Source organism: Pan paniscus, chromosome 15 (assembly GCF_029289425.2).
Source record: "Pan paniscus chromosome 15, NHGRI_mPanPan1-v2.0_pri, whole genome shotgun sequence".
Taxonomy (NCBI): domain Eukaryota; kingdom Metazoa; phylum Chordata; class Mammalia; order Primates; family Hominidae; genus Pan; species Pan paniscus.
In genome coordinates, this window is record NC_073264.2 from 95330336 (window position 1) to 95357472 (window position 27137).

General features: G+C 38.2%; 1 protein-coding gene across 3 annotated transcripts in view; it reads left to right on the forward strand.

The window, feature by feature from the left end:
• Positions 1-1374: 1374 nt before the first annotated feature.
• PPP4R4 (protein phosphatase 4 regulatory subunit 4) overlaps positions 1375-27137 on the forward strand; it is a 105541-nt gene continuing 79778 nt past the window's right edge. For 2 of the 3 annotated variants that reach the window (XM_024925525.4, XM_008958244.4), the window contains exons 1-2: positions 1375-1862; positions 3330-3403. In XM_024925525.4, coding sequence (XP_024781293.1) covers positions 1746-1862; positions 3330-3403 — 191 coding nt within the window. In that variant the 5' untranslated portion in view covers positions 1375-1745. The remainder of the gene's footprint in view (positions 1863-3329; positions 3404-27137) is intronic. The other variant, XM_003832814.5, reaches the window with a different exon arrangement.

A 27137-nucleotide genomic window follows, 5' to 3' on the forward strand; every position in this document is an offset into this window, starting at 1 on the left:
TACTACTTTACTGATTTCAGATTGACATAAATTAGGACATCAGATAATACCAAATGTTAGCATATAAAATGGGAAACGGGTACCTTCCTACCTTCATGTGCCATTGGTGGGTGTGAATGGCAAAGCCATCTGGAGGCCAACATGACAGAGTGAAACCAAACACTGTGGCCTTCATGACCCAGCGACTCAATTTCTTATGTTCTGTAAGGGACACGTCTAACATCCATTCCAGCATGGTCTGTGGTAGTAAGGAACTACTGGCGACCTAACTGGCCGTTATTTGAGGAATTGATAAGTAGAATATGATAGACACACAAATCAAATATTATTATTAGTCATTATTAATGAACTCTTGTTGTATAGTGTCACATGGATAGATCTCTAAGACACTGAGAGAAAAACAAGGAACAGAATGAGTTCTCATCACAATGCCGTTCATATATGTTAAAAACAGACACAAACCATGTATCTTTTGAGGCTGTATACGGTGCATGAACTGGGACATACCTTAATAGAGGAGAGGGTGCATATGGCGGGTAGAAGAATGGGTGTGGAGAAGGAACGAGTAAAAAATAAAAACAAAAAAGAAAAGGGCCTTGCTGACTGACGAGCTGAACAGTACGAACTTATCCCCAAGGTCCAAAAAAATCGCCCCAATCCTCCTTCCATCTCGTCCCATTCTTAACAGAACCAAGTGCAAGGGACTCAGCGTGGCTGTCCAGAGCAGGGCTTTTCTTCATCAAGGACCTAGGTCCTCTTCCTTCCACCCACCTCGCCACGCCCTCGGTGCCCGAGCCCCGAGCTCTACTTCGACGGCACTTCTCAAACACAACCAAACACACCCAGGCTTCATCCCCAGACCGGCTTGCTTTTATTATTTCTCTTGGGAAAGCCTTATCGGTCGCTAAGATTCAGTTTAAGTGACTCTTCTCTGGGAGGCCTTTTCCGAATGCTGCCCTTGACCAAAAGCCAGCCCCTCCAGGGCTGTATTCCCACAGCCCCCTCCCCCGTCAGCCGGGCACCCCGCGTCCTAACTGCTAATTTTGGGCACTCAGCGCTCCCCTCAGGGCTGGAGTTGTGCTAGGGGGGTCTCTGGGTTCGCGGCCCGCCAGCTGGGGTGGGCGGTCCTGGGAATAACTGGACAGTTAAGTCAGCAGGTGCAGCCGCAGCCCAGCCAGCTCCCTCTCCTCTGCTTCCGCTCTCATTGGCTCAGCCTCCCCGCCCCCCAGCCCCCCTCCCCAGCGCCCGCCCCCCTCCCCAGCGCCCGCCCCCAGCGCCCGCCCTCAGCCGGCTGCGGGAGGCAAAAGGCTCTGCGCACGCGCCGTGGGGTGGGGAACACTTGGTTGGGGGCGGGGAACACTTGGTTGGGGGCGGACGGGGGTTTAGGAGGACGGCGAGGAGCGGGCGCAGAGGGGTGGCTGGGCCGCCGCGTCGTTGCGCGGCAGTTGCGTCCGGCCTCTTGCGCGCGGCGCCCGGGAGGGGGCGGGGCCGAGGCGGGCAAGGTGTCGGGCCCCCGCCCCTGGCCCCGCCCCCGCAGCCCGCCCGCGAGCCTCGCCCCGCCTCCTCGCCGGGCCCGCCCCGCCCCCTCGCCGGGCCGTGCTCTTGCTCCCGCCGCCCGGCAGCCTCACGCTCGGCTCCAGCGGCCAAGAGCGGGAGAAAGTCCTGCTGGTGGGCGGCCGCGGGGCTGAGGGCGTCCGGCATCCCGGGGCCGCTCCGGCCCGGGCGGCGAGAGTGCCCGGCGGTCCATGCATCCGCCGCCGCCCGCCGCCGCGATGGATTTCAGTCAGAACAGGCTGTTCGGTTACATGGAGGACCTGCAGGAGCTCACCATCATCGAGAGGCCGGTCCGCCGGAGCCTCAAGGTGCGCCCCGGGGAGAGGACCTGCCCTCAGGGCGTCCGGTCGCCTGCCCCGCGAGGTCCCGCGCTGATCTCTGCCCCACCCCACCACCCTCCCCTCCTCCGGGCCGCCGGGACCCTCTCAGTCGGGCCGGCCCCTCCTCCTCCACCCCTCTTGCCGTGTCGCCCTAAGCCAGTTCCCTCTCGGACCCTTCCTCAGAGCGGACCGGGTCCTCTCTAGTCTGGACCCCCATCCCCAAGGGACGGGTCCCTGCCCCAGCCCCGGACCGGCGCCAGCCCCGCGGCCCTTGCCCCTCCTGAGGCGTCCGAATCCCCCCGGCCCACCCCCAGGAACGGCCGAGCCCCAGCCCTCGGGGCAGCCCCAGCGTCCTCCGTCGCGGACCCCCTTCCTTCCGCCCCCCGCAAAGGAGCTGCCCCTCGAGGCCGCAGCCCACTTCTCCCCGGTCCTCTCCTGGGCTCCCCAACCTCTGGTCCGCTGACGCCGCCCGGGTTCTGGCCCCAGGCCCACCCATCGGTCCACACATTCCCAACTCCTCCCCCCACCTCTCCCGGAGACACCACCCCGCGTCCCGTCCCCTCACCCCCAGCCCAAGTCAGATCAAGCTCGGGTCCTTCTGCCCTCGAGGCAGCCCGGCCTCCCCTCGCTTCCCAGCCAGCACTCTTTCTCAGTGTCCTCCTGGTCCCCGTCTACAAGCCCTCGCGACCCTTTGCCGCCATCCTGAGTCACCGCGCATCCTTTCCTCCCAACCCCTCCAGGACTCTAGCTGGGACCCAGCTCCCCAATCCCCTTGAGGGGGTCAAGCTTCAGCTTGCTCCCCCCACCCCTACTGGCTCTCCCACCCCGCAGAGTCATCTTCCTCCCGGCGGCTCCAACCTTTAGCGCCAGCAAACCTAGTTTAAGGACCGGACCCCTTTCCCCTGGCCATTGCTTAATTAGCTGCCTTAGCTCCTCTCACTCCCACCTGCCGCAATATCTCAAATCTCTGGTTTTCTTCCAGCCCCGGAGTTTATTTCCTTCCCTCCCCCACTCCAGATCTTGTCCTTTTCATGCCTACTCGGCTGCAGTCTTCATCCATCTCCCTTTTAGCATTTCTTGGGGTGGAAAATGCTGGAGAAATAGCCTTGAAGTATTAGAGATAAAAAGTGTGTGTATTCGTTTTATAACATGCGTATGAAATGGATTTCGGCCAAGGATCTGAAGCCACGATGTGATTTTCAAGCTGCAATCCAGGAGCTAGAAGGATAAAAACAGAAAAATACAGCCCCCTCCCCAAACTCCCCAAACCACCCAATTAGAGACCTCCGTGATGGATGTCGCCTGGTATCCTCAGCTCCTTGATTAGTTTTCATTGTTAATGCTTAATTGTGAAACTTTTTCATTCGTTTATCCTCATAGAGGGTCACTGGGAGGTTGGGGGGCAAGACTGAACCAGTATTTGTGGTGCATAAATGTGTACTTTACCCTTGACAGACACCGGAAGAAATAGAAAGATTGACAGTCGATGAAGACCTCAGTGATATTGAAAGGGCTGTTTATCTGCTCAGGTATTTCCTAGTCTTTCTGTGAAATTGCTCTTTTTTTTTCCCTGTGGCAGCAGAGATGAATGCTTTCTAAAATGTATGTTCGCGTTATGTTCAGATTTACTTAGCCACTTGAACAGAGTACTTTTGTGTGCATAGTACTTAACTATATTATAAATTAGATTTGGCTATGGACTTATGACTTTGGGAATTTAAATAAAATACCTAATTTATAGAATGTTGCTTGGAGGAGCAAGAGCAGATGGTTGGAGTTGAACCTCATCCTTTTTTTCTTTTCTGGCTTTGGTTTTTCTCGCGTAAGATTCAGTAAGTTTACATGAGACTTGAGTATACAGTGATTAGTTTTAAGTTCATTGTAGAGTAGGAACATTATATGGGATCTACTGTACGGAAGAAAATCCACAAATATGGTAGTTCATTTCGCTGTTCAGGATATCCTGTTTGTATTACTTTTGCTGTGCAAGCTTTATGATTTTGTCTGAGGGGTTTTAGAAACTTAGTTGAGCCTGCTGTCATTTCAATTTCAAACCATCTCACAGGCTCTACAGAATTGCTTAAGGCAAATGGTTATTGCAAATATTTACAAGATTTTTCTGAACTATTTAGAACATTGTCTTGTAGATTGAGCATCTTAAAAACTAATACAGTGAACATTAATGATGTTTTAATTAATTGATTAAAATCCTTTAGAAACGAATTTCCTACAGCATTTTGCGTATATTTAAAATTGTTCATTAGCTTACACAACATATTTTTCCCTTTTGGCAAATTAGTCACTCTTTTTTTTTTCCAGAATCAGGTTTTGAAAACTGATGTAATTTACCTCCTAGGATATTTGTCATCCTTGTTTCCTTAGTTCAGCGCCAGTTTCAGGTACTGGCAAGTTTCTTGTTCTCCTTTCTTGTTTACAGATCATGTTCCAGTCCCATGTTACTCATTGAATGATTCTGTAAAAAAAAAAAAAAAAATCCCTCTCCAGGTCTTCAATTTTCTTAATTACTTTTTTAGCCTACTAAAAGTGGCATCATGAGTTTCTGTTGTAACTTTAGTCAGAATATCAGCATATTTACCATGTAGACCATTCCCTCTGATAATTGTATCATTTAGAAATGTTTCTGCATCTAGACTTTATGTTGATGTTATTTTCCCCCCTCTTTGGGGTATCTGTGGTAGCATGCTCTCATCATTTCTACCTATTTACTTCAAAGAAAACTTCTATTTATGTATGAATTCAACGGTATGTGTTTTGGGTGTTTACTTAGAGAATAATCCAACTTTTAACCCATTTTCATATTGTGTTATATTTGGAATACTTTATTCCTTAATAATTAACATGTTTATTATGGTGAACAATAATTGTCAACATTTGCCTTTTCCCACAGTTCTTTTACTCAAAGTAGGTAGAAAATTGATGAAAGTGTGGAAAATGTGTTTTAATCTACAACAGTTAATGATTTGAAATAAACTCCTGTTTATTCCTACTGAATTCTTTTCTTTAGTATAAACACTGGCTTAGAATTAGGAAATGGAGAGTCTTGCTCTATTTACTTGTGATAGAAGACACCGTATTCTAGATATCAGTGATAAGGCTTCTTTTTTAGGAAAGCTTTTTTGTTTTCTATTTTGCTTTTATTGTTTGTTAGCAAACCAGGTTGTCTGAGTTGTCTTTATTTCTCAGACTCAACATAAGTTTCGCTCAGTTCTGGAATTTACAAAGCCCTTAAAGAGACAGATGGGCCCTCTCATTCTTGGACAAGAGAATTTTAAAAGAGATTCAATATCTCCTTTAGTTTCTTGTGGCTCACCTACCTTGAAGGAGGTTTGCAAGGTGACTCACAAGGGGAACACTGGTTTGGTTGTGTATGGGTTCTCCAACTGAGTTCTTCTTTTGTATCCCTACCATCTTACCACCTCCTGGGGGAATGTGGGATTTCACCTTAGTCCAGCTTTGGGAGGGATGATGCCAAGAATGCCTGAAAGGGTCTTTCTTCCCTGGGATTCAGGGGAGGGGACAGGATTGTTTCATAGAGATGTTCTGAACTTTGCCTCTGTTTAGGCCTCATCTTCTCTCATGTATTGAGCCTGCTATTGTAGATGTAATTTATTCCTTTTTTTCTAGTTTGTACTTTGCTGAGTCCTTTTTTCCGTCTGTCAGTGATTTTCAGGTTTATTTTTGAGCACTTTACCTTTTCCTCTGCATTGAATATTATATAAATGTATAATATATAACATGTTATATATATTTTTTCTCTCTGCTTTTATGTGTCAGGTTTGTTTCTTTAGTTCTTTTATTTTGTGTATTGAAACTATTTTGGAGTATTATGTTAAATTAGCATTCAAAGTCAGATGTGTAAGCATCAGTAAGCAATGCTTCATATTAGTGGGGTTCTGATAGCATTTAGATTGAATCCAGTATCTGAAAAAAGCATTTTATATATAGAGTACTGTCATCGATAAAAAACAAATTATACTGTTCATTATCTTACCCTGAAATATGACATGTCATTTATTAATGATGTTTTCACAATTAAGTTTAGAATATTACAGTCTTCAAAGATTTGACACAGATGAATTTGTGGTTTTGCATACGTACGATACTGATATACCCATCTGTGGCATTTAGCACTGAAGCAAAACAACTTTCCTAATAGTCACAGCTTGTGTCTTAGTCAAAATCATATCATATCTTTTTCCTGTTTTTTCTCTTCTTTGTGATTTTGCATATATTTTTGGAATGTACTTAAAACATGTGAGTGATTTTATTATAGAAGAATCCTAAGTATGTATACTGTGCTTTCATTAGGTAAATCTTTACTTGTATATTTCTGATTGCCTACCAGATAAAGTGTAGACCCTGAAGGCTGGCATTCAGAATACTCCATAGGTGACTCTATCTTAGCTGTGCAATGTGATGTCCCACCAGTCCCTCACTTTTAAAAATGGCTTTATTGAGATATAATTCATAGTCCTTGTAGTTCACCCATTTAAACTGTACAGTTAAGTGAGTTTTAGTATATTCACAGAATTGTGCAACCATCACTGCAATCAATTTTAGAACATTTTCATCACCCCCAAAAGAAACCTTGTACTATTAGCAGTTACTCCTCAATACCAACCCTCTCAGCCTTTGGGAACCACTATTCTGCTTTCTGTATCTATGGATTTGCCTATTCTGGACATTCCTAAACATGGAATCATACAGTATATGGCCTTTTGTGACTGACTTCTTTCACTTAGCATAATGTGTTCAAGGTTCACCCATGTTGTAGCAGGTATCAGTAGTTTATTCCTTTTTATTGCAGTGTAGTATTCTACTGTATGGATATAGCGCTTTTGTTTAGCCATTCATCAGTTGATGGATATTGGGTTGTTTCCACTTAATTCTTCACTTTTTGATTCAGTCATGCTGGCCTTTTCACTGTTACTCAGTTTCATTGTGTTTATCCTTAACTTTTGCTTTTCCTCATCCTGGAGTACTCTTTGAATATATCCCTATCCAACATACACCATCTCTAGGATCCCGCTGTAATCTTACATCTTTCATAAAGTCTTCTCTAACTGCTTAAACCACATGGATCCCAGGCTTCTTTGAGCTCCGTTATCACTTAGTGGCGCTTTCTTCAATTGGCCATTAATCACTGATTTACATTCCTTAACTGTGTGTGCATGTTTTCTTCAGTAGATTGTAAGGTCCTGGAGGACAAGCTTTTAGAGGACAAGGGCAAGCTTTCTTGTTGTTGTTCTTTCTTGTTCTTCGCTGTGATATAAATATATGCCTCTTAATGGAATAAAGCGTATTTAAGATGACCATACTGCCAGATGAATTAAGGAACTTCTGATATTTTTGATTTTAGGTATTATGAGTCATATCTTGTTCCACAATTTATTATCTATGTGACAGTGGTGAAGTTAGTTATGGTTTTCGAGCCCTGCTTTTCATTTGTAAAGTGGAAATAATCATTCCCTTTTCCCATTGTGGTTGAAGCACCTGGCACATAATAGGCATCCCGTTACTGTTAATTCCCTTCTGTCTCCTTTTCCCTTTCCCTACTTCCTTGCTACTTAGGTGCTCAAGTTACATTTAAAACTTTAAAAGAGGATAATGGTATTAATTTTGCCTTCCAATAATTTAATAAACAAAGTATACCAACTGAAGTTTGTGATAGATATCCATTAACTTCATTTGCTAATAGTATTTATCAGAAATTAGAATCTTCACAAATCATAATTAAGCATTTTTAACTGAGTAATAGTAAGGTCAGCCTGTTGATTTATATTTTCTTACCAAATGACCCTAAGTAATATTTGCTATTATGCATTAAATGTATTGATTGGTTAATGTACTGAGACTAGCTTTTATGTTGCTTACTTTTAAAGTCACTTGTGACTTTAAAAATATTTTTCACTTTGTGCTGTGACTTTTAAAGCATTTTGAACTTTGCTTTCCCAGGATAGTCAGATAAAGAGCTTTGCTTTTTTTTTTTTTTTTTTCTTTTTTCTTTTTTAAAGACAGGGTCTCACTGTGTTTCCCAGGCTGGAGTGCAGTGGCTATTCACAGGCACGGTCACAGTGCTCTAACTCCTGGGCTAAAATGATCCTCCCACCTCAGCTTTCTGAATAGCTGGGACTACAGAAGGCACACACCACCTCCACAGCCACTGCCCCCGATCATAAAGTGCATCTTTAATTGGAACTTTTTTTTTTTAACTTTCTCTTCCTATTTTTTAAAGAGTAAGTGCTCCCCCTAGTGATATGAAAGAGTGAGATTTCTGCAGTCAAATCAGTGGAAATAAGTGTTGTACCATGTGAGAACTCTGGCGTACTTCTTCTTGGGTTCAAGACTAGGATAGGGTAGCAATGAGACAGTAAGGAAGAACTCCAGTGATTAAAGCTTTGCTACCCACCTAGCTTTTGGTTGTTTTTCTTTTAAAATACCTATCTTATTTGCTATCCCAAAGTGGAAAGTTGTGTGAAAAACTCCTTTGAATGCCCTCCTTTTTATGACGTGTGTCCCCACATTTACTTTCATTATTGTCTTGATTTCTGTTTTTGATGCTTGCTTCCTTTCAGTATTGTTTTAGTGAGGCATGGTTTGTGTGTGTGTGTATGTGTGTGTGTGAGAGAGAGAAAGAGAGAGGAAGAGAGATCACATTTGTGTTGTGCATGCATGTGTATATGTGTATATAGGTGGTCTTGAGTGACCAGTATTGCTTGCTCAGTTTTCTTTAGTGATACACAGGAGAGGACTTTTGCATTCTTCACAATTAAGATAGATAGTTGGTTAGTTAATACAAACAATTGGCTAGAATCATAAAATCATAAATGTTACATATTTTCAACATCACATTTTAATGTAAACTATAAATATATTTTCATTTGCCAATCTTTTGATGTGAAGTCATGATCTTTTCTTTGAGTATGGGTCTGCTGATTAAAGTTTGAAATTCTCCTTCTTTCATAAATCACCCCATAATGCATTTACAATATCAAGTTCAGTTTTCTTTAAAGTTGAACAAGAATTTAAATTTGCTTATGAAGCAGTCTGAAAGCATGGTTCTAGGTTTTTATGATTTTCTACTTGTGTTTTAAAAGTTTTGTTCTTCCATACTTTAATAGCAATTTTCTTTGACAACTTATGTTTATTGAATTTAGTTTTTCTAAAACTTTTAACTTAATTTGATAGAAACAAATATATGTGTTCATATATTTAGGTAATATTTAATTAAATTATGTAATTGCAACAGCAAGTGAAATTTGAAATAAACTAGTTTGAGAACATACTTAGCTGACTCTTAATTACAACTCAATTAGTGAGAGTGGAATTCTGTGGGCTTTCCAGAGAGTAGCCTATTAGCGACGAGCTTTCAGCTTGCAGTTGCAAGGGAGTAGAGAGTATTGCTTAATCAGGTCTTTTAACATCTTGTCACATCTCAAACACCTTTGTTTGAGAGAGATACATACCATCTCCTTTCCAAGTGTGCTCTGTGATGATCTTGCTTCATTCTTGATATTCCTCTCCTGTCTCTCTGTTGTATTTGTTCCCATGGTCTGGTTTGTTCTTTGTTTGCCTTTATAGATTTAAAAAAGTAATGAATTTGGAATATCAGTTAAAGAAGTACTTTCATAAGCTTATATTTTATTTTTTAACATGAACTTTGAATGTATGCAGAAATGTGCACAAATCATAATACAGCTTGTTGAATTTTCACAAGTGAACACACCCATGTACCCAGTATCCAGATTAAAGCATAGAACATTATCATGTTAGCTTAGTAGCTTCCTTTGTATTCCTGTCCCAGTGCCCTGTACTTCCTGCAAAGGGTAGCTACTCTACTGACTTCTAACACTATACATTGATTTACCTGATTTTGCACTTTATATAGTAGGAAGCACTCTGTGTACCTTTTGTGTATAGCTGCTTTTGCTCAATATTTTAAAAAAGAGATTTATCCATATTGTTGCATGGAGCAACAGATTGTTCATTCTCATTGCTGTATACTATTCCATTATGTGAATATACCACAATTTATTCATTCCACTGCTGATGGACATTTGGCTTAGTTTTCAGTTTGGGGCTTTTATGAATAATGCTGTTATAATCATTCATGTACAAGTCTCTTGGTGAATACATGTGTGCATTTCTTTTAGGTATCATTATAGAAGCCGAATTGTTGGTCATAGCATATGCCTATGTCCAGCTTAAAAGATATTGCTAAACAGTTTTCCAGTGTGCTTTGACCAGTTTGTACTTCTGCCAGCAGTGTCTGAGTGGTCCCAGCCTACATATTTTTAGGAAACAAAAGTGACAAACTTCTAGTACATAATTTCTAGCATATCAATAATGAACTTCCTAGTTAATAGCCTTTAGATGTTTCGTTTCTCTGTGCATGACTTACACCATCTAACTTTTTTTCTTTCCCTACAAGAAGGGGAGTTCTATAAGGTTTTACTTGGCTACACTGTTGGTTAGAAGACTCTCAGTTATTAGATTGTCTCTTAGGAGATGAGGCATGTTGTGTGATTAGTTTTTCTTAGAAAAAGAGAAACAAAGTGGACATTGGAGTCTACCTGCTTATGGGAGTACTATTCTCAGTCCCTGTGCTTTTAATGATTCTAAGAGGTCCTCATTAAAAAAATTGCCCACGTTGTCATCCTCTGTGAAGATGATGTACAAATGACTTGCCTTTCTACATGGAAATTGCAGGCATCTTCATTTGTATTTTTTTAGGACAGAGGGATCACTGTTTAATATATTAAGAGCAGTATATAATGGATTCCAGCTGTATACCTTCCATTATTGCTAAGGCCAAATTACTGAAGTCTTTGGCAAACCTTGAATTCCCTGTTTTGGAAAAGTACTAGGTCTGTGAATATAAAGGGTTTGGAGATTGTTTCCCATCTCTGTTTCCTTGTCTTTTGTTATGAGAACAACCATGGGAGGCATCTGTGTCTTTTTTCCTACTTACCAAACACTCAGAAAGGTTTCTTTGTGACATCTGTAGAAAGCAGAATGCTCTCATGGGATCTATAGGAAAAGCTTGAAAATAAAAAGTGAAATATTTTCATCAATGTAAAAGTGACCCATATAATGTCATTGAAAAGACCTCTGAAAGCGTAATAACATAATGTGATGTGAGAGAATTGAGCAAAGTTTTCATCTTGTAAGCATAGTGTTTTATTACTTTAAAAAAGCCTATACAATTCTGTAGTACAAAATAATTTCATAATATAGAATAATAAAATACATTAAAATTAATCTATAAAATAATATATAAAGCAATATAAAATAAATGAGTATACATATTTGAATAAAGAATGTGTCAAGTTATGTAACTATCAATGTAATCATATTATAACATATGTATATCATAAGTGTATATGCATGTGTGTGTATATGTTTATTTTCATGAGCAATTAATTCATCCCAACGCTCCCTCTTGAGAAGTAGCTAAGTGAGACACAGGGACATAGGAAGATTGAGTTCTATCATAAATTATAACTAATTAGTTCCCAGTAAAAAGTGGGAGTTGTACTGCTTGGTTCCCAGTCTTGTAATGTTGAATTGTGCAGTAGTTTCTTAGTATTGACATTAAGAATTAGAGGGCTCACCATACCAAGTGGTAAAATTCATAGCTTTCTTTTTTTTTTGAGACACGGTCTTGCTCTGTTCCCAGGCTGGAGTGCAGTGGTGCGATCACAGCTCACAATAACCTTGAACTTCTGGGCTCAAGTGTTCCTCCTGCCTCAACCTCCTGAGTAGCTGAGACTACAGGCATTAGCCACCATGCCTAGCTAATTAAGTTTTTTTTGTAGAGTTAGGGGTCTTGCTCTATTGCCCAGTCTTGTCTCGAACTCCTGGCCTCAAGTGATCCACCTGCCTCAACCCCGCAAGGTGCTGGGATTATAGGTATGAGTCACCAGGCCTGTCTTCCTTCTTAAAATTAAGATTGCATGAAGGGAATTAAAGCACTGAATAAGGTCCAATGAACTTTTAAATCTGTACGTCTTTCAGTTTGATATTTTGGGTATTATAGTGTCTTTCATTGACTATGTTGGCTATCAAATGTGGAAAGCATGGAGAAAGTGTTTAGGCTTAGTTCTTCATAGTCATCACTTTTGGCTTATCCTTATACTGGTATAATATTGGTATATGGTAATCATGTTAGTAATAATTACAAAATCTATTATACCCTTAGAATGTAATTTTCCCTCCAATCAGAAATGTTAATAATGGAAAAGATTTGTAATGCAACTAATAGTTGCTTTACAGTATCTTATTAATTTAGGTTAAAACATATATGAGTACTTATGTGCTAGGCATCTCCTGGGGAATGAAGGTCATTATACTAGCAGATACTTGTATTCAAGGAGATAGTTTAAGGAAGCAAATGCATTTTTCTTAAATTTCAGTAGAATAGCGGTTATCCCCAATTAACAGGTACTGGGAGTCAGTGTGTTGTATTGGAAATAGTTTAAGACAGACCCAGATTTATTCTTGGAGGCTGAGGCTTGCTCATTTACTTACTGAGAGACCTTGGGTAAGTTGCTTATCTTCTGTGAGCCCAAGTCCCCTAATCTAAAATGGGAATAAATAGGCTGGGCATAGTGGCTTTCACGCTTGTAATCCCAGCAGTTTGAGAGGTCAAGGCAGGAAGATCAGTTGAGCCCAGGAATTCGAGACTAGCCTGGGCAATATAGCGAGACCCTGTCTCTACAAAAAAATTTAAGAAATTATCCAGGAATGGTGGCTTGTGCCTGTTTTTTGGCTACCTGGGAGGCTGAGGTGGGAGGATCGCTTGCGCTCAGGAGTTTGAGGCTGCAGGAAGCCACGAGTGTGCCACTGAACTCCAGCCTGGGCAACAGTGTGAGACCCTGTCTCAAAACAAACAAACAAACAAAAAAAATAAAATGAAAATAATAATATCTTCATTGCAGGATTGTTGAGAAGATTAGAGGAAATGTATGTATAGGGCACAGTGCTTGGTACAGAGTAGTGTTCAGTAAAGGATAGTTGTTGCTGCCCTTTTAAATCATCTGTTTGGGATTAGGAACATATTTTACTTTGGATATATAGGAAACATCCCATTTGGAAACATCCCATTTAGAAACTTCTTGTGTTACAAAGTTTCCTCTCTAGATCAGTTTTCTAGATTGGGCACCAAATTTCCCCATGTCCATTTTTGGAAAATAACTTTATTGAAGTATAATTTAAATAAACTAAGTTTATAGTTTGATGAGTTTTGACAAATGGGTACACCTGTATAACTAGCACAAAATATAGAACATCTTCATCACCCCCACAAAAGCCACTGGTATCTCTTTGCAGTTAATGCCACACCCTAACTCTAAGCAACCATTAATCTGCTTTTTGTCACTGTGGAATAATTTTGCCTGTTCTGGAATCTAGCCATAGTTTTTTATATCTCTTGGATAAATGCCTAAGAATGTTTGTTGGGTCATATGCTGACTATATATTTTTTTCATTTTTTGAAGCTTTTTGAGGTATAATTCACATCCAATAAATCACACGTATTTAAACCATGTAATTTAATGATTTTTGACATATGTATACATGATTCAGATATTGAACATATCCGTCACTCCCAAAAGCTACTTGTGTGCTTGGATTATCTCTCTCTCCCTCCCGTGAGCCCCTTCCATTCCAGGCAACCACTGATGTGCTTTCCGTTACTATAAATTAGTTTCCAATTTCTAGAATTTTATAGAAATGGATCATACAGTCTACTCTTTTGTCTGGCTTCTTTCAATCTAATTATTTTGTAGTTTATCTTTGATGTTGCCTATATCGTTAATTTACTGCTTTTTATTATTGATGATTATTCTGTTTAATGGGTATAACACATCTTGTTTATCCATTCATCAGTTGATGGACATCTGGGTAATTTTCAGTTTTCAGCTATTACAAACTTAGTGACTATACACATTCATTTATAAATCTTTATGTAGACATGTGCTTTCCTTCCTCTCTGGTAAACATCGAATTGCTGGACCATATAGTAAATATATGTTTATACCTTTAAGAAACTGCTAAACTGTTTCTAAGGTGATAGTACCATTTTACATTTCCACCAGCAGTATATGAGCGTTTGAGTTGCTCCTTATACTCTATAACACTTGATATGATCAGTCTTTTTAATTTTAAGTCATTCTAGTGGTGTGTAGTGTTATTTCATTGTGTTTATGATTTGTTCTATTGATTACAGAGAGTATTGAAGTCTCCAACTGTAATTGCAGGTTTGTCTAGTCCTCCTTTAAAATATATAATGTTTTACTAGTAGTTTAGTATTTTGAAACTGTGTGGTGAAATGCACATAAAATTAGGATTATTATATTTTCTTGAATTGACCCCTTTATCATTATGTAATATTTATTCTTTGAAATATACTTTGTTAGGCCGGGCGTGGTGGCTCACACCTGCAATCCCAGCACTTTGGGAGTCCGAGGTGGGCAGATCACAAGGCAGGAGTTTGAGACCAGCCTGGCCAACATGGTGAAACCCTGTCTCTACTAAAAATACAAAAATTACCTGGGTGTGTTGGTGGGCACCTGTAATCCCAGCTACTCGGGAGGCTGAGGCAAGAGAATTGCCCGGGAGGCGGAGGTTGCAGTGAGCCAAGATCGCGCCACTGTACTCCAGCCTGGATGACAGAGCAAGACTCTGTCTCGGAAAAAAAAGAAAAAAAATATGTTGTTCTGAAATCTACTTTAATATTCACATATTCATTCCAGCTTTCTTTTGGCTAGCGTTTACAAAGTATATCTTTTTCTGTCCTTTTAATTAATTTTTTAAATTTCAGAATAATTTTAAATTTTCACAAACATTGCAAAGTTAGTATAGAAAGTTCCTATATATCTTCCACCAGTGTCCCCTAATGCTAACATGTTATTAATACATAATCATGGTACATCTTTCAAAAATTCAGAAATTAACATTGATACATCACTCTAAACTAAACTTCAGACTTTAGTTGGATTTCACTAGTTTTTTCACTTTTTTTTTTTTTTCTGTTTCAAGATCAACTCCAGGAAACTGCATTGTATTTAGTTGTCATGTCTCCTTAGTCTTCTCTTGGCTGTGACACTTTCTTAACTTTTCCTTATTTTTCATGATCTTGATAGTTTTGAAGAATACTGGTCAGGTATTTCATAGACTGTCCCTCAAGTTGGGTTTGTGTGATGTTATTTCTCATCATTAGATTGGGGTTATGTGTTTTTAGGAAGAGTACCATGGTGGTGAAATGCCTTTCTTATTTCATCATATCAGGGGGTTCATGCTATCACCATGGATTTATCATCAGTTATGTTAATTTAGGTCATTCAGTTAAGGAAATACCTGCCAGGTTTCTCCACTGTGGGAGTGGTGAGAGATGACTTCCAGCCTTTCCTCATCTTAGGAGAAAGCATTCTATCTCTTACCATTAACTATATATAATGTGGTTGTACTTTTTTTTATAGATACCATTAGGTTAAGTTTCCTCTATTCCTAATTTGCTAAGTTTTATCATGAATGGGTATTGAATCTTGTAGAATTTTTTTTCTGTATCTATTGATATGGTATATGGCTTTTCTTATTTTGTCTTTTAGTATAGTGAAGTACGTTGATTAATTTTTGAATGATGAACCAACCTCTCATTCTTGGAATAAATCCTACTTGTTCATTATGTATTAGTCTTTTTATATGTTTCTAGACTCTATTTGCTAATATTTTGTGGAGGATTTTGTCATTTATATTAATGAGAGGATTAATCTTCAGTTTTCTTATAATGTCTTATTTTGATTGTATTTTATGAAGATGACCCTACAATCAAAATGCCTTGTATTCTGTTACACTGCTTAGTTTCTTCATTATTACTACATAAATAGCATATGGACCTAGTCTTTGGACAACATATTGAAATCTTGACAGGGATATGTATATCTTGCCTAAAATATATATATGTGTGTATACACACACACACACACACACACACACACACACTTATATAAACATTTATATCTTGATATAGTACCTAAATTATTTGCTGTTGAATTACATATGTTGTAATTAATAATTATATTTCCTTAGACATTTGTATAGTTGAAATTTGCTAAGAGAGTAGATCTTAAGTGTTCTCACCACAAAAAGTCAGTATGTGAGGTGATGGACATGTTGATTAGCTTTACTGTAGTAATCATTTTACAATGTATACATATAGCAAAATATCATAATCACTTTGTAGCCTGTAAATACATAATTTATTTTTTCTCAATTTACAATTAAAAAGGGTTAAAAAATCCCATCACATTGTATATCTTGAATATGCAGCATTTTTGTCAGTTATGCCTCAATAAAACTCAAAAAATTATTTTAGAATAACTAGAGGACTGATAATTCATATATTGTTGAATGATAAGTATGTCTAAAACAATTACCATAAGAGAAATCAGGGAGAAAATTGACTTTTTTTCTCTTAGAGAAGAAAATATACATATGTAAAATTTATTTAAATGAATAGTTATTTAGGAACCCATGAGAGAGATTATAGGATCAATAGTTTTTAAAAATTTGCTCTTGCTTTGTGGAGATGACATTTTGACCCTGATAGTAACTAGCTGGTTGACCTAAGTTCCATAATCTCTGTAGATGTTGGTTTCTTCATTGTCACAATGTGAAGGAGATGTATTTTATTTCCAAGACCCCCTTTTAGTTTGAACATTTCATTGTATTCTATCTTATCCTGTCCTTATTATTAGAGAAAAGAAATAATTATTTCACGTAGCTTTTACAGATTTATTTTGGATTGACTGATGAGTTTTTAAATATTATAATTGATTTGTTTGTATTACATTTCTTCTGATTCAGTGCCCCATTTACAGTGATAATCAGTCAAATGAACAGACAGGAGCCACTGTGTATTATTTGGGACTCTCTTTCTGGGTCAGATTTTACACTCTGGATTTCAGTCATCATTTCCATGGCATGATTTCCAAATGTGGCTGTAGCCTTGGCCTTTCCTTCTCAACTTTGGATCATTTCTGTTTGCTGGGCACCTCCACCAGGGTGTCTCCACCAGAATGTCTTGCTGGCTTTTCAAACTCAATGTGCTCGAAACTGCATTTATCACTTTTTATCTAAATATGCCTCTGCTTGTTATTGAAGCCTGACCATCTTTCTATATCATACTGGAGGGAAACCTGGGAGTAATTTTATACTCTTTTTCTCTCAGTACTCTTGACAGTCTTTATTGTCTGACACATTCTGTGCTAGGCATAAAGCATTATTGGATTGTGTTGGAGAATCCAGAACCAGTGCCTGCCACCCAGCAGTTCCTGAATGATTGAACATGTCACTTTACCTATTTAGGTTAGTTAATTGGGTCTCTTCTCCTTCCTGTAATACTTGTCACCCCTTCTTCCTGTAGGTGCCAGGGATTTGGCTTGCTTTTATCTTTTTTTTTTTTTTTTTGAGATAGGGTCTTGCTATATTGCCCAGCTGGTCTCAAACTCCTGGCCTCAAGCAATCCTCCTGACTTAGCCTCTCTAGTAGCTGGGATTACAGGCAGTGTGCCACCACACCTGGTTTGTTTGTTTGTTTATTTTTAATAGCTGTCGGCTACTATTCTGTTTTCTGAGTTTGTCTTACTGGCTGGGTTGGCAGTATGTTATCTTAGCTAGCCCTTTTCCCCTGCTATGTCTTAACATATCTATATATTTTTAAAAAGTATTTTAGGCTGGGATGGTGGCTCACGCCTGTAATCCTGGCACTCTGGGAGGCAGAGGTGCGTGGATCACTTGAGGTCAGGAGTTTGAGACCAGCCTGGCCAATATAGTGAAACCCTGTCTTTACTAAAAAATTAGCCAGGTGTGGTGGCATGTGCCTGTAGCCCCAGCTACTCAGGAGGCTGAGGCAGGAGAATTGCTTGACCCCGGGAGGCAGAGGTTGCAGTGAGCCAAGATTGTGTCATTGCACTTAAGCCTGGGCGATGCAGGGAGACTCTGTCTCAAAAACATAAATAAATAAATAAATAAAATAGAAAGTATTTTAAAGGAATTTTTACTGCTATTTGTTAATGAGGAAATAGAAAGGCTGGTTAAAAAAATTAACAGGAGGGAGCTTACAATGTTCCCAGAACTCTTCCAAGTTTATGTAGTTATTCCTGAACTAATGTTTTGCATACCTTTCAATATTCCTGCTATAGCTCATATATTTAGGACAGACTTTGATAATATTCCCTTTTACTCTATGCAAAATACTGTAGAGCAGTGATTTCCAACTTTTTTTTTTTTTTTTTACTATGACCTTATCATGTAAGGAATACATTTCAAACTGTGACCCTACATATACAGACACGTTTGTGTGCATGTGTATTAATATATATAACTGAAACTAAAATTTAACAATTATTCTTCCATGTATAATACAATAAAACATATCAAAGTTAATATCAAATGTAATCTTTGTATTGCAGTATAATATGGAACAAATCCAAGATAAACAATACAAAAAACCAAAGATTTATTAATGCCACAGGTGTACTTGCACCTTAATAAGTTCTTTTCACTCCAGAACAATTGGGAGTCATACACATCTTGTTATACTGTTTTGAAATGTGCTGTGGGGTGTGAGGAGAAAGGGAAGGTTGAAATAATTCTAAACTGTATCCTAAGGAATCAGAGGGCTGTTTGTACCCTCGTTGGTATAAAGAGGGAGGGGAAAAATAAGCTCATCTGTTTTTTTCAGGCAAATTTTGAGCCTTTATTTATTTTTTCATTTAAGTTGACATGTAATAATTGTATGTATTTATGGGATACAGAGCATATTTCAATACATGTATGCAGTGTGTAATGATCAAATCAGAGTAGTTAGCATTCATCACCTTGAACATTTATCATTCCTTTGTGTTGTGAACATTCAGAATTCTCTCTTCTAGCTATTTGAAAATATACACTAAATTGTTGTTAATCGTATTCACCTTACACTGGTACAGAACAGCAGAACTTATTCCTCCTATCTTGCTGTATAAATTGTTGAAGAGCCACTCAAAAGGCAATGTTCTCTATATCATTGATGATAAAGGTTTAATCTAAAGAGGAGTTTATCTCTTCGCAAGGAACATGAAACTTTCGTATACTGTTTTGACATGGCATTGATAATAAAGGATACATAGTGGACTTTATTAGTAAAATACCTTATTGTAACATAAATATTAAATCATGAACATAACTCTTACAAAATTATCAACTTAGAAATCCTTTTAGGCTGGCATTTCAGCCAGTTCTTATGATGGGACTATGACCTGAGATGGTATGATGGCTATAGGCTATGGACTGAGAAATCATAGGTTGGAATACTGGCTCTAATCTTTACTAGTCACATGACTTTGGGTGAATCCCATTTTTTTTTTCTGAGCATCAGTAAGGATAGAAATATACCGCTCATATATTGTGATGATTAATGTGATTATGTATGTAAAGTGCCTTGTATAGCACATAGTAGGCCCTTAAATGTTAACTTTTCTGTTACTCTTTCTTTGGTCCTACTAAAAAATATTATTTGTTTCTCTATGGTCTTAAGCATGAAGACTATAATCAGGTTTGAATGGTTTTCTACATAAACCTTTTAAGGCAATGTTTTAAAGATTTAACATTATTAAGAATTTCATTTTACAGGACTAACATATGGAAATATGCTATATTTGAAAAATTACTGATGTTAGGGATTGGTATTCAATATCTTCTGCTTAAGCTTCTTGTGTCCCTCTATCAGTCATCTTTGCCTTACAAGAAGGTTTTGTCTTTCTTGGAAGGTTAATTCTCTAAGGTAATCATTTAATTTATTTTGTTCTATTCATTAAAACAAACTGTTTAATAATTTAATTTGAGTAAGGAAATAATTAACTATCAACTATGTAAAGTTTAGTTTTTATTGTGAACTCAAAGCAAGGCTTTGTGGCATCTGCTTTATTGTTATAAATTCAAGCACAGTATCAGCAGCTTATGAGTTATATTTTGGATTTTAAGTGAGAGCTGCTAGGAGTAGGATCACTGGCTCTCTGTAACTACAAACATTTGATATCCTGCACATAGTTGAACAGTAGCAAAGCTGGAGTTCTCAGATATAGTACTGACTGATTATGTCACCTCATCATTTTTGGATAGCATCTGCTCATCTCCTCTCTCTTGTCTAAATGGTTTAGGATTAAACAAATTATGAGGGTGTCCAGGCTAGGAAAAGAGGACTTTGTGCTATGTAGTCAAAATTTTTAGTGTGTGAATCTATCTTCCTTATTAGATTTTAAGTTCTTAGAGGTAGGAGCAAGGTACAAGAATAGATGAAGATAATATTGTTAGTACCTGGATTTATTCTAACATGTGGCTTATTCTTTGTGGAGAAGGGCAAGGATTTCATAAACTAGCACAGGTAGCCTCATTTTGAGAGATCAAAGATGTTTCTGAAAATGCTTTAGGCAATATCATAAACTAAGAATTTCTGGTTCCTTTCTTGATTGCAACAAATTGGTTATCATTTTGTGTTTTTGTCTAGCATCATTGATCATTGAGGACAAACTTTTTTTTTTAACCATATGTTTTTTAAAAGCATTAAGCAGCATAGTTACACAGTTTTCTCTAGCAGTGCTGCATAGCTTAGGAGCAGGAGTGGGATAGGAAAAGCTGATAGATGTGTTTGGTATTGTCTGGATGCACAGTTTGGACAAGAGTCAGTGTAGTATAGTGGTTGGTATGAGTTTTGGAGTAGTACAGGCTGCATAACTTTAGGCAAGTACCTTAATTTCTCTAAGCTCTAATTTCCCCATCTACAACATGGGATAATAATAATATCTACCTACCTTATAAAATTAGTATGATAATTAAATAAGATGAGTGCAAGTAAGGTGCTTATTTATTAGCACAATGCCTGGCTTATAGTATATTAGATGCTATTTTTATTTTGTTGTGATTAGAAGGAGGTTATTAAAGTAAGGTTATTGGCGAGAATCTAATTGAAATAATAGGGAGGTTCAGGCTGGCAAGGAGGAAAGTGAAACTAGGAAGAATGTTAGGTACTGGAGAATAAGAAGGTTAATAGGTTAGAAATGTGATGAGGGTGAAATGTAGGCTTAGCAATAGAAAAGTAGAAAAATAAGAGTTAATGGCCAATAAGTGAGATCACAGCTTGAGATTCTAGAGATGGAATATTTCCAGATAATATCCAGCCTTTGACAAAAGGAATGGGTTGCTGATATGAAGTGAAAATGAATTCATTTTAACAAATATTTATGAAGCCTTTACCGTGTGCTGCTTTGCTAGGCATTGGGGAATGTCACATTTGGGTAAAACATCCTTGGATTACAGGAAATCAGAAACCAGCTGTTGGTCACTCACCTGAATGAAAAAGTTTACCATGACAATGGCAGAAGCTGGGACAACAAGAAAGACTATAAAACTTATTGTATCTAAGAATACTTCAGTGGATTGACTTGTTTTTCATTGGCGTAAGATTTTACTATAAATGGCTCTAAAATAGGTGCATCTCCCAGTAGGGATAAAATAATTAGTAACATTAATTTAGAGTTTAAAAGATAGGTGTCCTAAATTCATTTATTTAACTAGTCTTGTTTTTTTCAGCTTTCCTTTTTAGCCACTAGTGTACAGATTAGATGATTAACCCAATTCTTTTTAGTTTTAGAGGAATGGTTTGTTGAGTGGGCTTGTGTTCATTTTGTTTCTGAGTAAGTATCCTAGAAAAGGAGCATGTCCCAAAGAATAGCACAACTGGGGCAAAAAGGAGCAGCTCAAGTTGTAACCATGATGATTGTTTCCTGTGCCGGCTTTTCAATAGGAAGTTGTAGATTTTAAAATCTGGGAAGCTGGGAAGCTTACTTTGAAACAAAAAGAATAATGTTGATCAAATATTTAAAAATTACATGTGTGATATAAAGCAGCAAGAAAGTGGAATCCTGTATGCCATTTTTTTGGGTTTCTTCTAGTCAGTGATGGTAGCATAGATCCACACATACTTGTTTTTTTTGTTTTCTTTTGTTTGTTTTTTTCTTAAGAGATAGAGTCTGGCTGTGCTGGTCAGGCTGGACTTGAATGCCTGGGCCTGAGCTGGAGTGATCTTCCTCTCTTAGTCTCTTGACTAGCTGGGACTACAGGCGCAGTACCCCACACCGGGCAATACTTGGTTTATTTATACTGATTATGACTAAAGTCAGCAGAACAAAACAACATGTTCACAGCCCCAAGAAATTCCCAGGCATGCAAGTTAAGAACTCCCATTTTAATGCAAGCCAAGTCTAGTCAGTGACCCTTTTGTCTGATACACAACCTTTTCACAAACTCCTTATACTTTTCTCTAATGTACATTTAAGTAGACTTACATGTTATTCCATCTCTGCTATTTTTTTTCCATATTACTTTTAACATCATTATGAAGAGCCCAGTAGCCAGGACTAACAGAAGTTGTGAACATATGCAGTCTACTGTCAGATGGACCTTCCGCTTCATTTGGGCAAACTGCTACTGTGCACTTGGCTCATTTCACTCACATCTAAAAAATGTTAAGATTCTGCAGTCTCCTTTTCCTCTTTTTTGTTTTTGACTGTCCTTCTACCATAGTGACTCTCACTGTGTGATCCCCAGTAGTATCACCTGGAAACTTCTTAGAAACTTCTTAGAAATCAAGTTCCCAGGCCTAAACAAGACCAACTGAACCAGAATCTCTGGGGGTGGGACCCAGTTTTAACAAGCCCTGTACAAGTTGACTCCGACACATGCTGAAGTTTGAGAACCGCTGCTCTAGCATGTTGTAGTTACCAACCTGTATACATTTTCTTGATGTCACTGACTTAATATATTTCTGCTAAGCTCAACATATATGTTGAACTGTGGCCAGTAATTAATGTTGGTGGTTTCATGTGGCTCAACTAATATTTGCTTTGTCTAAACCAGGATTTCTTAGACATATTGTGTTGAGATATTGACATTCTTTGTTGTAGGCAGCTGTCTTGTGCATTGTAGGATGTTTAGTGTCATCTCTGGCTTCTACCTACTAGATTACAGTAGTATTTCCTAAATTATGATTAAAAAAAAATGTCCCTAGACCATGAGTAGAGGGGAGGGGAAGGGGGAGATCACTCCTAGTTGAGAACCACTAGCTAACCCAGTTTCTTTTCCTTCAAACTCATGATACCCAATGTACTACCCATAATATATCAGTTTTTCTCCCTGGGTAGGAAAAGGGCCAGATATAAATTAATTATAGAAATTAAAGATTATGGTGATTATAATTTTTTATAATTTTACAAAATTTATATTTCTTTTTATGTTTTTTCATGTCCTATTTATAGTGAGCAATATCACCCTGTAGACTAGTATTATTTGCTTTCCTTGTATCTTATTGCTGTGAAAGTCTAATGATAATTTGCTTTTCTTTTTGTTCCTAAGTAACTTGCTTATTTTGCTTGGATGCCCAAAGGATTTTTCTTTTTCTTTAAGATTCAACAGTAAATCTCAGTATTGGTTATATTGGATTGATTTTCTCAGGTTTGTGGTATGTGCTTTTGAATCTTTTTTTTTTTTTGACTTAAAAAAAATTCCTTCCCTTGCTTTGGTTTTGGTTTTCTTCTTCAGGAACTCCTATTGAAAGTTGTTAGATCTTCTTTGTCTATCTTATATATTACTTTCTCTCAAGCCTGTATTACTTTCTTTCAAAGGTTTTTTTTTTTTTTTTTGGAGACAGAGTTTCATTCTGTCGTCCAGGCTGGAGTGCAGTGGCATGATCTTGGCTCACTGCAACCTCCACCCGCCGGGTTCAAGTGATTCCCCTGCCTCAGCCTCCCAAGTGGCTGGGATTACAGGTGTTCGCCACCACACCCAGCTAATTTTTGTATTTTTAGTAGAGACGGGGTTTCACCATGTTGGTCAAGCTGGTCTTGAACTCCTGACCTCAGGTGATCTGCCTGCGTCGGCCTCCCAAAGTGCTGGGATTACAGGCATGAGCCACTGTGCCTGGCCTCAAATCTTTTTTATTTAAAAATTTTTCTTCTTTTCACCTTTTATTTCTCTTGAAGTATTATTGTGTTTATTCATCTTTTTCTTCTTTCTAGTTTAGTCTTTTTTGAAATATTTTCTTCTAATTCTTTCCTGAGTTCTATCACTTCATTTCTGAGTTTTCATAATTACGATTCATGTGTTTTTTCATATCTTACACATTAAAAATTTCTTTGCTTGTGGAGAAATAGTAGGTTATAGTTACCTGTAGTTTGCTTATGTCTTTCATGGTCTTTGGGAATATTAGTCTGCTCCTTATTCTCTCTTTAAAAATTAACTATCCGTGTAATTTAATCATGATCCTTATTTTTCATTTTTATGTGAAATTAGTTTTCATAAACCTTAGGAGGTGTGGTTCAGGATAGCTTTTCTAATTTCAGGGCTCTAGAGCTCCCTTTTTTGTTGTTTTGTATAGTGTTTGAATTAGGATACCTTACTTTGTGAGGTTTCTCGGTTCTGTTTCTCTCCTGTACTTTTATGTGGACCTTCTCGTTGTTCCTCTGCTGCTCAACTTGGATTCTGTTTCCCAGAATGTTTCTTCATCTTGGGTCTTTGTTCTAGAAGTTTTGAAAGTTCATGGGGATAAGACTGCTTGGTCCTCTCAGATGTTACTATGGACTTGAATTCATCAGCTGTTGGAGGATACAAAACCATTTGCAGTTTTAGCTGCCATTCACACGTGGCATGCATTTTTGGTTTGTGTGGGAAATCTTATCACGTAGTTATGGTGTAGATGTTATGCATGGTTTATTTTATTTATTTTGTTTAATTTTATTATTTTTGTCCTAGTTGCTCTGTTTTTAATGAGGGATTCAGGAAATTTTAAAAAATGATGTGTTCACTGCTGCCATCTTCATAGGGGTACTTTCATCAGTCTTTTTGTATTTATATACTTTATTTTGCACCAGTTTATTGAGGTATTGATGTACAGTAAACTACATATATTTAAAATGGGGAATTTGATGACTTTTCACATATGTGTATTCCCATGAAACCCTCACCATGATCAAGATAATAAGCATATCCACCTCTGAAAATTTCTCCATGTCCCTTTTGTAACCCAGCTTTCATTCTCCTTTCCTCATTCCCAGGCAAAAACTGCTTTCTGCCACTATAGTTCAGTTTGTATTTTCTGTGATTTTCTGTAAGTGAAAACATACAGTAGTATTATTTTTTTTGTATGGCTTCTTTCATTCAGTGTAATTGTTTTGAAGTTTATCCATGATTTTGTTCATTTCTTTTTATTGCTATATGGATATATCACTGTATGGAATATAATAATTTGATTATCCACTTGTTAGTGAACATCTGGATTGTTTTATGTATTACAAACAAAGCTGCTATAAATATTTACATTAAAGTGTTTATGTGAACATATGCTGTTATTTCCCTTGGATAAATGTCTAAGTATGGAATGTCTGGGTGGTTTGGTAGGTGTATGTGTATCCTTTAAAGAAATTGTCAAACTTTTCCAAAATGATCGTATTATTTTATATTCCATCAGTAGTATGTGAAAGGACCATTACTCCTCATCCTTGCCAACATTTGGCACGTTCAGTCCTTATAATTTTAGTTATTTTAGTGAATGTGTAGTGATATCTCATTGTGGTTGTAATGTAATTTTACCTAACGATTAAAATTTTGTTGAGCATTTTAAGATGTATTTATTTGCCATTTTTATATTTTCTTTGGTGAGGTGTTCAAATCTTTTGTCTGCTTTTTATTGGATGTTCTTACTCTTGTAGTTAAGAATTCTCTATATATTCTAAATACAAGTTGTTTGCTAAATATTTATTTCGCAAATATTTTATGCCAGTCTATGGCTTACATTTTCATTTTTGTAACAGTGCCTTTGAAAAACAAACATTTTTAATTGTGATGAAGTTTATTTGGTTGATTTTTAAATTTTTTATACTTTACCTTTTGTGTTTTCTTCAAGAAATCTTGTCAAACCCAAGGTCACTAAGATTTTCTGCTGTTTTCTTCTAGAAGTTTTACATTATTGGCTCTTAAATTCAGGCCTGTGATCCACTTTGAATTAAATTCTGTTTATTGTTTCAGGTTGAGGAGAGACTCATTGTGTTTGTATACGGCTATTTAATTGTCCCACCACCACTTGTTGAAAAGATTATCATCTCCTCATTGAGTTGTCGTTTCACCTTTTTAAAAACTCAATTGCGCATTTATGTTTGGGTCTATTTCTGGACTTTCTGTTCTTTTCCATTGATCATATGCCAGTATTGCACGACATTGTCTGTTGTAGCTCTACTGTTGTAGCTCTGTGATAGGTTTTAAAATCAAACCTGCTAGTATTAGCCCTACAACTTTGTTTTTGTCAGATTTGTTTTAGCTATTCTATATCCTTTGCATTTCCATATAGATTTTAGAATAAGCTTGTTCATTTCTGCAGAAAGCCTACTGGGTTTTAGAAGGGGATCATATTGAATCTGTCTTCAATTTGTGAGATTGACATCTTAACAGTATTGAGTCTTTGATACTTGAATATATTTAGTTCTTCTTTATTTCTCTCAGCATGTTCTGTAATTTTTGGTCTATAAATCTTAAACATCTTTTGTCAAGTTTTCCAAATATATTTCATATTGAAATAGGAAAAGTTCCCCAGACCCCTCGCAGGGCGTGCAGTGGGGGAGTGGCTTGCTTCTTTGGTGCCCCACTGCTCAAACCTCTAGGGGGAGCATGCAGACGGGCAAGTTGTGGGGCTCCGACCCCATGGCAGTGTCTAGAGGTAGATGTTTAGAGCTCCCGAAGTCCCAGTGGGCATGTGTTACAGGGTGCTCTTTCAGTTTTGCTGTCCGTAGGCGGCTTGTGTTAGTCAGCTCAATTAGACCCTTGCCTTATTGCAAGGTCAGAGGGCTTTCTGTATCTCGGGGTTTCTTGCCTTGGTGTACTGGAAGAATCGGATCACACGTGGACTTGGAGAATAAGTGCAAGGTTGTATTGAGTAGAAGTAGCTCTCAGCAGATGGGGGAGCCAGAAGAGAGACAGAGTGGAAAGGTAGTTTTCCCCTGGAGTCGGGCTGCTTAGCAGCCCGCACTCTCCTCTGACTGCCCCAGCCAAACTCCACCTCATTCCGGGGGTTGATGGCTTGCGAACCTGCCAGTGCCTGTTATTGTGCTCTTATGCGGATGCGCTCCTCTTGACGGCCTCTTAACATCTAGCTGCG